At 45.6% G+C, this 13,266-nt stretch overlaps 1 protein-coding gene across 5 annotated transcripts in view; it reads right to left on the minus strand.

The window, feature by feature from the left end:
- ADARB2 (adenosine deaminase RNA specific B2 (inactive)) overlaps window positions 1-13,266 on the minus strand; it is a 367,014-nt gene that overhangs the window by 117,750 nt on the left and 235,998 nt on the right. For 4 of the 5 annotated variants that reach the window (XM_083466812.1, XM_083466814.1, XM_083466813.1 and 1 more), the window contains one exon: window positions 3,208-3,294. The exons of the other annotated variant lie outside the window; for it this stretch is intronic. In XM_083466812.1, coding sequence (XP_083322938.1) covers window positions 3,208-3,294 — 87 coding nt within the window. The remainder of the gene's footprint in view (window positions 1-3,207; window positions 3,295-13,266) is intronic. 5 annotated transcript variants of the gene reach the window in all.

Genomic DNA, 13,266 nt, shown 5'->3' on the forward strand with positions numbered 1-13,266 from the left:
GCTGCCAGCTTGCCAATAGCTCTCTCTTTCTCTTTGCCCTTCTCGCACAGAGCAGGCTATTTGGTGCCCATCTGCATCACGTTGAGGACAGAGGGGGAAAGGTTTCACCTCCATCACTTTTTGACATACTGTTGGAAAGAACGAATTTCACTGGAAAGGCAATCTTTGGAAGCTCATGCTCACGACAGGACTGGGCTGCAACCCAGCAGCTATATCATATTACCAGAGATGCGGCTGGGTCTGATGAGACTTCTTTATTTTTATTTTTTTTTAAAAAAAGCTTTTGCTGGGGATCAGTTGAATAAATGCAGATCTCGGGTCCTGCTTCCAGGATGCTAAATATGTACTCCTACACTGAAGATGAATAATGTGCAGTTGTGAACACAGATGCCCACATGCAAGCATCTTCCAAGGCAAGATGTAACCTATATATCTGTCCACCTGGCAGGCCTACATGAGTTTGTGATAACAAAGATGAACATATTTATGGCAATGGGAATATCCACCTGTCATTGTTCCTCCTGCCCACCATTGCCCAGTCAAGACAACGGTATCAAGTTTAACAAGCCCCTGGCAAACCACCATCTATGACAAGTGGCAAAGACATGTTCTCAGATTCTGTTCCAGCTGTTCATCAGCAATTGATAAATAGGGCTGCAAACATGGGTTGGGAACTCTTTGGAGAAAAGCTGTTGGGCGTCAGGACGCTTTTGTTGGGCACTTTGTTCCCAAAGTCAATGAACTTTGATCAGAGAGTGAAAGTACCTGAGACCCCACCACCACCACCAGCATCACCACCAACCCTGAGAAATTTACTGGTCCTGAAGATCCTTCAGCTTGCCAACTGCAGCACCAGAATCCTGGAGGCCAGTTGCCTGGGCTCTTGACTGGATCCCAAAACCTGTTCATCACCCCCACAAAAGCAGAAGTGGGAAGGAGCTAGAAACTGCAGAGCTGCTCATGAAATGATGAGCTAGCCTCATGAGGCTACCTGTCCCAGGAGGAAGCAGATGAAGCCTGCTTGAGAACCAGGAAAGACCAGAGCCTCCAGCTCCCCTGGACACTGGGGCAAACTCCAGCATCCCAGCTACCAGCTTCTGTTTGTGATAAGCCAGCTGACAGGTTCTTTCATACCTGCCACTTTTTCAGATCCAGGAGACTAGATAGCAGAGCAGGTGAGCTTCTGAGGGAAATGAGAGGGGCAAATAAGAAAGTCACAAAGCTCTCTCCTGCACACATCAGAGCACCCTGTTGCTGCTCTGCATAATGAAGGAAGTGTTGGCCAGGAAAGGTGTAGTTAGTTGCAGCCTTAGGCATACAGAGTCTTGGATTTGTGTGTGAGGCTTCAGAATAGAAAAAGGGATTACTAACATCACAGGGACAAATTTATTCACCCATAATTTCTAAGGGGACAGCCCTTCATAGTTTCCAGCTGGTAAAAAGAGCCATCTGGCAGCTGATGCTGAAATAAACAGAAGTGCATCGTTTGATCGGAGCACGTCCTCCCTCTTCCCCCAAATCCGCCAACATGTTACAACAAAAAGGTAAGATGACACTTACAAATTAATGTCTGGGCTGGTGAATATGATAATATGCCACACACTCCCCACCTGGTTCCACTTTCTCTTCATTATTCAATTTTTCTTTCTATCTAATGTGACTTATCTTAGCCTCATATTCCAGCAATCACTGGCAGAGTGCACAACAATGTTCTGGATGCATTAAAACAGGTGTCGGAGAACAGGCAGGGAATTGTTTTGTGCATCCTCTTCTCCACTGGGGGCATCATTAGTGGGGCTCAGGGGGGTCCTGGTTCTTTTGCATTGGGTCTTGGATTTCCTGCCTCTCACCCTCTTAAAAAAAAAGAAAGAAACTTAATAGGAGGAATTCACTACAGCGCTAAGTTAGCCCCTTAGCAGTGCACTTGTTTTGCTAATGGAATGGCTTGAGCAAGAGAATGTGCACAGACTTCCAAACAGAATGGGCTTGTGTGTCAATACCGCTGCTGCCAGTGAATGTGGCAGGACAAGTACAGTGTATAAATCAATTGCCAATTCTCTTTTCTTTCTCTGTTGGTTGTCTCTCTTGTTACAGAGGCCCAACTGGCCTCCACTAGGAGTTGGGTATTTGGCGTCATCTCTTGGAGACTTTTCTTTTATGCCAACAGGCCTGTGCAGTTGCCCAAAATATCATTTGAATAACTGGAGGTATCCTATCTTCTCTCTCTCTCTCTCTCTCTCTCCATACACACACATCCATGTGTTCCATTAGACCACATTAATGGGAGATAGGAAACAGGGCTCATTCAATCAGCTTTCCTGGAAGACCAGCTCCATCAGGGACCTCCTACCTCTGAACTCTGCCGGCTGGCACTATAAGAACAACTCTTTAAGAATGGGTGCCTGACTTGGCTTTCTTCCTCTTCCCTCCCTTTCCCTTGTGTGCCATGTTTTCTTAGATAGTAAGCCTTCGGGCTGGGACTGTAATTGACTACATGTAAGCCACTCCAGGAGTCTTTATGGCAGGGGGAAAAAACCATGGGTAGAAATGCTCTAAATAATAATCATTACACACAGGGAGAGATAAGCACACACAAAATATAATATAAATATAATACAATTTATAAAACAAACATAATACTGTATATAATATATACACTTCCCATGAGTATAAATTTATGCATACCCATCATCCTCAATAATTTCTAACTTTATCATGAATAGCCTCTTATCATAAAATGTTTCATTATAACCATAAGAAGAATCTTTTCGGTTTTATCTAATGCCAGATATAGAGCTATCAATTCTTATTCATCTGTTTACTGAAAGGTGTCAGATTCCCAGTTGCAAAGCTTTCTGTAAACAAGCACTATGTGATGACTCCAAAAGACAACATGCCAGGATGCCATAGGTCAGAACCCAATAGGGATGAAGAGGATGAAGAACCACAATCCCTTGTTATTGGGTGCCCCATGCAAGCAGGGATACATGAGGACCACACAATACCAGGACAATGTCACTTTGATATTCTCTGTCCTGGTTTTCTCCTTGGCTGAAATGGTAGTTCGGATGGGCTCTTAGATGACACGCATTACCCAAAATGCGTTTTGTTTTAAAAAAAATCTATACTCAGCCACATACACATATGATACAGAACTTCCTATTGGCTCTACTATTCACCTCAATATGAAGAAGAGAAACTGCTTACTTAAATTGTCTTCGTCTTCCATATTTGCTGCACCAGGACTTAAATACTTGAAGGGTGCGATGAAAGTTGACAAAATGCTCACTTTTTCTGTAACGAGAGGAGGGGGGGGGGGAGAGTACATACGTATGAAATGTGTGTCAACCTAGTTCCAACATGCCGTGCTCTGATCCCTTGCTGCTCTTGTCCACCCCCCTTTCCCCTTTCTACCTTGACCTCCCAAACCATAGGTCACTTGCACTGTTGTCTTCACCAAGTGCTACGTTTGGATGGTAAGCTCTTAAGAGGCCAGGAACCCTTCATTTTCTGCTTAAGCATAACTGGGGGCTGGGCTCCCGCTAACATTGCTTGCCACTCTCCACTGCCATAGAACTTTCTAACCTCCCCAGCTTAGACCTTCCCTTTCGCTACCTCATGCTGTCATTGCAGCCAAATAGGAAGAAGAATCTGCCCAGCAGAAGGAGCAATGTGAGAAGGGGGCCAAAAGCAGTGGCTGGCTTGGGGATCTTCTGCCACCTTACTCAGGTTGACTTTTCATCTTAATTGGTTGCAGCAGCAGCAGAAGCGGATTATCAGGCTAGCTAGCTGCTGCTTTTGACTGTCTTCCTTCTCCCCATGCTCCTCCTCCTCCTTCTGGGCCAACTTATCATTCTAATCAATGGTGGTGGCAGAAGATCTTCAAGCTGGCCAGGGAGGAGGAAGGTGAATGGTAATGTTGCTGACCGGCCTGAGGATCTGGATTCCAGGGTCAAAGGCTCAGGGGCTGGCAGGGAGGGGAACCAGTAGAACAGGTGGTCTGCTGCAGCCTGTTCTAGCTATTCCTCTGCAAGCAACAGACCCACCCATCACACTGTAGTTCACAGTGCCAACTGTGAACAAGCAAACTGCGGCATGACAACAATCTTACATTTTTATTATATGTATAATTTGAAGTGCCATTGGTACTGTAAAGAATAACTGCCCGTGGCTAGACACCGTGGGACTTCTGCATTTCTCCAAGTGTAAACTTCTCTTTTGATTTTTCTCTGTTTTAGACAGGACCTTTATATACGCAGAGCTCCCCAGATGAAACCTGTTAGGATTTGCTGTTGGATCAATCAGCTCACCTCTGTGTCCCTTTATAGATTGCTTCCAACACCTTATGCCCCAATTCCTTCCTTCCACTGGGTGGATGCTAATAATCCCATTAACACAAGACCCTAGTGCAGCATACTCTGCATGTTAAGAATTACCCATATTTGTACTTCAATAGAAAGTGCTTGCTTGAGACTGTAGGAGTCTTCATTCATATATTAGTTTAAGCAATGCAGTAATCCTTTTCCATGGAGAGAACAAAGCTCAAGGAAAGTGTCCCTGGCATGCAGCAAGGCGTTATGCCCATGCACCTTACAAAGTCAGCAGCTCAGTTCTGTCGTAATGCCAAGCCATGCTTGGCACTAAGAGAACAAGCCTGGAAAGAGCCTCAGGCTTTTGTCTGACTCCCTTCTTCCCCCATGTGCACCAAAATCCCTTCCTTTCTTAGCTCTGTTGAAAAAGCCATGCAATGTGGAGAAAGCGTGGCTGGGATCATGGAGTCCTAATCCCCCTGTTGCATTGCCATTGGAGGTTGAAAGTCTGCAACAGGCTCCCTTTATGGTTTTAAACCATGGTTATCCAGGGTTCCAAGTTGCGTGGGGTTGAGCTAGTATTTCCCTGCTCTCCCCACATGCAGTTATCACCATTTGACGGCTGTAACACTTGAATAGAGCCCATGTTTGCAGCCAAGTATCATTTGTAAAGAAAGAAAAACTTCCTCTGTGCCTCTGTTTAGATGTAATGGTAGGCCATGGTTTGGTGCAATACAGCCTGGAAGGAGCCTAAAGCTCACACATTATTCCGTCCTCTGCTCATGCTCTACAACAGGCTTCCTCAACTTTGGCCCTCCAGATGTTTTGAGACTACAATTCCCATCATCCCTGACCACTGGTCCTGCTAGCTAGGGATCATGGGAGTTGTAGGCCAAAAACATAGAGAGCCAAGGTTGAGGAACCTTGTTCTACAATTCTACAATTGTTCTACAATTACTTTCCCTGCCCTGACACTTGCTGGAGGAAAACCATAGTTTTGTCATCACACTGAAGTGGTAAAACCATGTTTGTGCTTTCCATGAAAACCAGAACTGTGAATCAGGGTAGTTCAAGAAACAAAATAAGTGGGGACACTCTATAGCCTTACGGCACCCCCACCCCCTGACCACATTCACTGAAGTGGGAGCTAGACCATGTCTGCTAGCCCAGCTCTCACCTTTGCATGTGCAACAGACCCCCTATGTGATTGGGGTTCCTGGCCTTATGTATGTATAGAAGTCCCTTTCAGAACTTCTACTAAACTGGCATAGGTTGGGGTTGGGAACTAGTGAGTGGGGTCCCACTCCTAATGCCTGGGCAAGGAAATATCTGCCTAGGCCTGCTTTTTGTGGGTCATTCTCTGCCCCACATTGCCCTCGACTAGGGATGGGGAAGAAATTCAACTCAGTTCGCGTTCATAGGCAAACCTATTCACTTCACACTTTCCCAAAACCATATATGAAGTGACGCATAGTGAAAACACAGTAAAACATCGAAATTTGCACGGCTCTAAATTTCACTGTGTAGTTCTCCAGCCAAGAAATGCACTTCCAGTGGTAAATTGTGCACAGAGATGCATACATTAGCAAAAACTTGCACATAATATGTATATTAGGAGGAAATTTGCACTAAATCCTGCTGAATTTTCACGAGGAACTTTTTTTTAAAAATCCACAAATTGATGTGGAAATGTGGAAAACTGAACTTAAAAGTGAAACGAGAACCAGAGAGAACGTGAGAGATTCACTTATCCCTAACCTTCCCCATCCCCTCCCCTTGTGATCTTGCTCCACTTGGAATTACACCTTGTTCCTTTGACTGTCATCTAAATTGACTAATAAGGAAGGTCAGGCCTAACAGCCAAGCAGCTAACCCCGTGCCCAGTGCCCAGTCTTTAAAAATGGAGAACGCAGTCAGAATGCTAACTGTGATGGAATCAGACATTCAGTGAAACTGAACAATGTTGAAGAACTTTGCACCTGTGCAACCCTCCCCCTTGCCCTCATCAGATAACGTCCTGAGGCATCACAACCTCCCTTAAATCCTCTCAGCCTGCTGCTTGCAACGCCCTAAGTCGCTACTTTTGAAACAGCCGTGAGATTGAAACCAGAAGATTAATTTTTGTCTCATGTAAAAAATGTACTCCCAGTTTAGGCAAGGCTGCGGCTAGGTCAATAAAAGACGACAAAAGTGATTGTTTAGTATTTGATCCCAATGGTTTACAAATGGAAGATTCACTGCATCTGGGAGAAGTGGGCGAATGAAAATATTTGCGGAAGATTTGTGGAGGGAGGGTTCCTTTGAGCGAGGGATCTGAGGGAAGAAAAATTGCCCTGTGGACTCAGTGCAGACAAATTATGGGCTCTGTGGAGAACAACGAGAGAGGGGGGGAAAGATCAAGGCTGGAAAAATATGAGAAATGGAGAGAGCCAAAATGGACAGATCTGTCAATTCCTCATAAGGACCAGAATAAAAATATATCTTGGTTCAGTGAGTGTATATATTTGCTGTGTCTGTGTTCATCAAAAGTCAGGGCCCTTAATCCATTTCATACAGTAACATGTTCATGAGCCACAAAGGAGAAGCACCCATTTCCATTCACACACCATGCAGTTTAACCTGACGATGGCCGTTTCCAGGCATTCTTGCTTGCAATAAAATCCAGCCTCTTAAGCGCATCTCAACAAAGCTTAAACAGCCCTTTCTGCAATATTTATGCTCTTTTTTGTGCTTCATTACTGTCGCAAACAGCTTCCCATGCTCAGAAACAGCAGAAGAGCCAAGCTCTTGACCTTTCTGTTCCTGACAGTGACGTTTATCTTGCTTGCTGGATAATTTCCTTAGTTTATCCCCTATTTCCTCTATTCTGCCCAAGCTCCTCCTTCCATCTACTCCTCCAGCTATGTTTGGTATTTCCTATAATTCTGCCCCTTCCTCTGTGGCTCATGTGCTCATGTAACTAATTTAATTTTCCCATGTGGCGGAGAGGGAGTACAGATGATGTCTCCACGTGTTGGAAATAACAGAGATTTTGATGGGACTTCAAGGGCCATGTAGTCCAACCGGTTGCAATGCAGGAATCATAGCTAAATCACATGTGGTTGGTTGTTAGGCCTCACAGGCTAGCTTTGCCCCTGCTGCTGGTAGATCTTGACAGCCTCCAAGGCTCATGTATTAGGGCTGCCTGGACATAGCAATGCTCATGCACAGAGCTCCTACATTTGAGAGGAGGATCGTAGGGATGATGGGAGTTGTAGTCCAAAACATCTGGAAGGCAGCAGCTTAGCAATATTGTTAATTGACCCCTGATTCAAGGAAATCAATGGAAATTTCATCATTTTCTTGCCCAAATCCTCATAAATCCTCATGTGGCATGCTCTTTGTTGCATGGACGTTAATGAGGACTATTAATAATTGTGTTTTAAAACGTTTTCTGACTATGTAGCAAGGATTAGACAGATGGTCACTGGTCGCTTGCCACATCAGCATTAATGATGTTTTACTGAATTGCTTCCATTATCATTCTATTCTAATTGATTCCTCTAAGCTACTTTGCACATTGGTGATTTTTTTTTTTAAAGTGGGATTGTTTTAAACAAGGGTATCGGCGGGGGGAGGGGAGACATCCCACCATTTTGCAAATCTTGCAGGATTCCAGGTTACTGAATGAGGAGCCTTATCTCTCAGCCATCCTGCTTTTCTACATATCCAAAGTGGCTAACAACCTGCTTTAAAAACCTGCCGTTCAATACACAATAGACTTACAGAATAGCAAACTCACCAATGGCAGCAGTGGAACCATTAAAAGATTGACAAGAACAGTCACATGCTGCTGCAACAGATGGGTGATGAGCACTCATCTGTAGGCAAGAATAGGAGGATCCTACCAGAATCTCCCCAAGAAGGATATCGCAGTTTTGGTAGCACAACAGAATAGGCTTTGCCAGAAACAGCTGGGGGGGGGGGGGCTGTGGTCTCAACCTCCCAACTGTAGCATCACTCCTGTTTACTTGGGGTTATGCAGGGCAGCAGCGAGGTCCAGGGATGATGACAACAACAACAACAACAAACAACAACAACACAGTGGATGCTCGGGTTGAGAACGTGATCCGTGCGGGAAGCACATGCACAACCCACAGAGTTCACAACCCACAGTGCCGCATCTGTGCACGTGCGGGTTGTGATTCAGCACTTCTGCACATGCGCAAAGCACAATTTAGTGCTTCTGCACATGCGCTGAAACCCGGAAGTAACCCATTCCGGTACTTCCAAGTTTGGCATGGTGCGCAACCCGAAATCGTGCAACCCAAAGCATCTGTAACCCGAGGTATGACTGTAATTATTATTATTATTATTATTATTATTAATTTATTTATACCCCACCCATCTGGCTGGGTTTCCCCAGCCACTCTGGGCGGCTTCCAACTAAGTATTCAAATACAGTGGTCTGCTAAACATTAAGCGCTTCCCTAAACAGGAACCAGCAAAACCTATTCAGCATTCTTGCCAGCACATCCACACAACCCAGTTCCACCTTTATCCCTTTGGCCGCCCCTGGCTTTGTCTCTTATTCCCACTTGCAAGGCCTCTTTCAGCAGTGGGACGTAGTATAGGGCACCCAAAGCCAATCTTAAGGACCGATTCTTAAAGAAGCTGACAATCATTAATTAAAAAGGCTGGCTGATGGTGGGACCTCCGCCCTCTCCCCTTTTAACATTTCTATTGCATAAATTCCTGCACCGATTAAGTCTATAAGCCATGGCTCATCCCCCAAAGTATATTTTTTGAAAGTGCCAAAGTAAAAGGAGGATCCGTGCGTTAAAAGACTTAGGAGAAAACAGGTTATTTGTTGACTGCCAATACAGCCCAAGCCAAACCACATCATATGGCGTAATCCTCACTCTCAGAGATGGAGGTGCCCATAAAGTGATAATAACTCAAGGTATTTTATCTCTTCGTGTCCTCCGGCTCAGCGGCAGAAGGGAGGAAAACACTCTTGAAACCAAATTAAATAGTTTTAGATCCAATTTTAGTTGCCCAAACCAGATTTCAGATTGATTTCTGTGGAATCTAATGGAGAGCAGCACACACATACTGCCTCACTTACTGAAAATCCATCTCACATGCTTGGGTTTTAGATATATAATACACATACCCCTTATTTTGCTATTTACTGGAAGTAATAAAAACTGAATATTTCACAATGAAACATTCCTCATTTTGTAAATGGTTGTACGTCTTTAAGATGGTTTAGAGTGGATTGTTATGATATGCTGAAGGACTGCTAGCAAGAGATGTCTAGTCAAACACCCATTTGCATTCATTTGTGGAAACTGCTGCTAAAACAGATTTTATGTATAAATTCAGCGGGCCACTGAGAGCTCAGCATTGCACATGATATAAAGCAGTATCGTATTTTCAAATGGGGGAGGGAACTTATAGTCCTCCAGGGGTGGTTGAACTCTGGCTCAGAGGGCCTTTATAATAACTTGAACCTTACCAGAGAAGCCTACTTGTGTTCTAATGAATAGAATCTCTATTATATTGGCTTTGCCCTGAAAGCAGCATACACGGCTAGCTAAACACCAGATTAACAATGTAATATTGATTTTTTTTTTGTTCGTGCACTGAAAAGCTGACTTCCATCACAGTTTAAACAGCAGTGCAAGTAAAATATGTCACACACCTTAATGACCTTAAACACAAACTTTTCAAAATACCGAAAGTTTGGCTTGACTGTTTTTTTTGCTGGGGTTGGCACTAAGGGAGTAAAAGGCAGAGCCTTTTGAGGAAACAGGAGACCTTCAAATGGCTGAGAGTAAGAAGCAGGAGGTCATGGGTGGGGATGTCTTGGGACAGAAGACTGGAAAGAAAACAGGGGAGGAGGGCTCTGAAGGTCAGAGGAAGCAGGAACTTGTGTTGAATCCAGAAGCAGACAGAAGGGTGGATGTTATGGCTGGGCTGTAAACTATCCATACAGATGCTGATGCCATGGCAAACATCAAGTGAAATCTGAGCCTAAGATAGGGTGCAGAACCTGTGGCCCTCCAGATGTTGGACTCCCAAGTCCCATCAGGTCCAGCCAACATGGCCAATAGTTGGGGTTCCCTAGAACTGGCTGCCCAAAACCAAGATGAGTCTCAAGTGAATAGCTTGAGACATCCAGTCCATTGGTCTAGGCAACAGATGGCCTACAGGCCATTGAGTTAGTCACTCCTTGCTTATGGGCAACCAAATCCTCTGTGATATACAGCAGAGTTCTTATTGTATGCACAAGGCAGGGGCTGTGGTTGTATTGTATGCATGTATTGCATGCATGAGGCAGGGACTGCGGTTGTTGCCACAACATTTTGGACCTTCTCACAATCTCTTCACCTGCCTCTGCCCCAGAAATCAAAGGGCTTTGATGGTCTTGGCTAGTCAAAAGTGATATCCTAAGCTCCATCTCTCTGGCAGCTGTTGTTGAGCTTCCCACTGATTTGTAGGCTGTGCAGCAAGAGCTGACTCATTGCTGTTTGTCTTTTATGTACTGCCTCTGAAAGGTACAGTAAGTGATTAGTGATTAAAGGCTCTCTGTTTAATCCTGTATCTACTACAGACTGGGGGAGGTATGACCTTCTTCTCTTGTACTTTTGCAATAATGCATATTTAACCCTAATCCTCTCCTGGCCTCTGCTTTATGCCATGAGTTGATCTTTTGCTGCTCATTCTACTTCTGGATTCTCTTAAAAGGGCAAAATGTTAAATGGCTTTGCTGGTGCATTCTTAAAAGGAGGTGATTGCGGTGGCATGCTAATCTATTTAAGAGGGGCGAGGGCAGGCCAACAATGGCTTGACTTTAGCTGTTAATACTAGAAATGGGCATGTGGGGAAACTGGCCCTTGAGGAGCAGGAGTGATATGGAACGGGGGACCCTTGTACTGAATTCAATCTTGCTTCTGTACGGATAGCCAGTTCACAGGACTGAGTCTCCCTGCCCCCCGTGGGATCTGAGGGGTGCCAGGTGGGGATTTAGCTCATGTCAAACTACATAAGAACTGGCTATGTCAATCAAGCACATCTCCTTGCACTGATAAGAGGCAGAGCAGGTCAGGTGATATTCCTTGACATCCACAAAAAGTTTTGCTTGCTGATCTCAGTGCAGGGTTACCCTCCCATGAGCTGGAGCGAACCTCTCAGCAGCATATCAGGAGAGGTGGCAGATCACAGTCACCTGCTGCTTGCCACCTACAAGCCCACTGCCCTATCAACCAGGGCTGGCCCAAGACATTTTGGCCTCTGAGGTGAACCACAAAATGGCTCCTCATCCTGGCCAGGGAAGAAGGGGTGAGTGAAGACCTACATCAGGAATAAGAGGGGAAATAAAGCTCTAAACTGAGAAGGGGGGAGTGCAGTGTCAGCAACAGTGGGCAGATCTGTTGACCCTGTGAATCCTGCCACCTGAGGCGCTTGCCTCACCTTGCCTCATGGGTGGGCCATTGTTTAAGCCAGGCATAGGCAAACTCCGGCCCTCCAGATGTTTGGGACTACAATTCACATCATCCCTGACCACTGGTCCTGTTAGCTAGGGATGATGGGAGTTGTAGTCCCAAACATCTGGAGGGCCGGAGTTTGCCTATGCCTGGTTTAAGCCACCCCATCCTACTTATGCCAAAGGGTGTGCCTGGTAGCTGAGGCTGTGGAGCAGCAAAGAGAGTGAGAAAAGTTCAGTTTACCGCAGCAAAGCACCTTTGGCACTCCATCACCTGATGTTCTCCAAGTCCATCTGTGCCCCCAGCACCTCACTCTGAGTAAGGATCGACCGTCATGATGTAGGATCCCTCCTCCGTGTGAGGCACCATGCAGAGAGACAACCCTGGAGAGTGCCTCTGTTGACACTGCTTTCACAACCTTCTTTAGGAAGGCTGAGATGGTTGCACTGCTGGGGCTTCTGGGGAAGGGGGAGGAACAGACAGTGGCCGTCACCATGGCTTGGGGCTGTTAGAAGGGAGACGTGGCTGTGGAGGGAGCCAGGCATCTCTCAGCTGCATGGAAGCCAAAGGTGAACATTTCCCCATGGCCCACAACTGCATAGAAAGACTTCTGTATGAGCTAGTTACTTGCACTGGGACCACTGTTTAGACTTCTCTTTTTTCTTTATAGGACCAGGGACCCAACACCCTGCTTAGAGTGCTGTAGTAACCCCATCTGGCCATCCACCTTGGTGGCGCTGCAGCAAGCCATCCTCCTTCACCAAGCCATCAAAGTGGCAGGGCAGACCTTTAAGGGACCTGGGTCCAGCTGCTACAGTCCATGGCTCAAGACTGCTATGCCCAACCAAAGGTTAGTTAGGGTGGCAGTGAAGACAGCGACGGGGGGAGGAGAGGCATGCCCTCAACTTCTGAACCCATGCCGAGGAAGCCCTAGCCTTAGTCCTCTGTTGCAGGTATTTTCTTTCTCTCGTTCGTTCAGATGGCTGAAGATTTGTGGCACTCAGTACACCCTGGGAAGAAGGCTGGCACTGAGGGGGAGGAACAACACATGGCATGCGACTCCCATCAGTGATAATAATGGGGGTTGTGCATCTCGGTCCTTTTCCATTGTGCTGTCAACATCCCCCTTGAATGTTAACACAGTCCAGTCACTTTCTGGAGATGAGTTTTAGCTTATTTTCTGAGCTGCTGGCACTTACGCTGCTTTCTAAACTTTTTTTTTTAACAGCTCTTCTCTGAAACACTGTCTGTCAGAGTTAGCCATTGCAAGGCTGGCAACGCTTTGCGGGTGATTTGGGATGGGTGTAAATAAGCGACGAGAACCGGATGGCTTGCTTGTGGGCAGTTTTATAAAGAAACCTCACACCATGCAGTAAAACATAATAATAAAAAAGCAACGCTTTTGAAAGATGGGGAAATCAGGCTAATCTGATGCTGCTAGCAGCCTCTGGTGATAGATTGAAGTAGACTTATTGCAACCAGAG

The sequence above is a fragment of the Podarcis liolepis genome (assembly GCF_965112155.1).
Source record: "Podarcis liolepis genome assembly, chromosome: 12".
In the NCBI taxonomy this organism is placed as follows: Eukaryota; Metazoa; Chordata; class Lepidosauria; order Squamata; family Lacertidae; genus Podarcis; species Podarcis liolepis.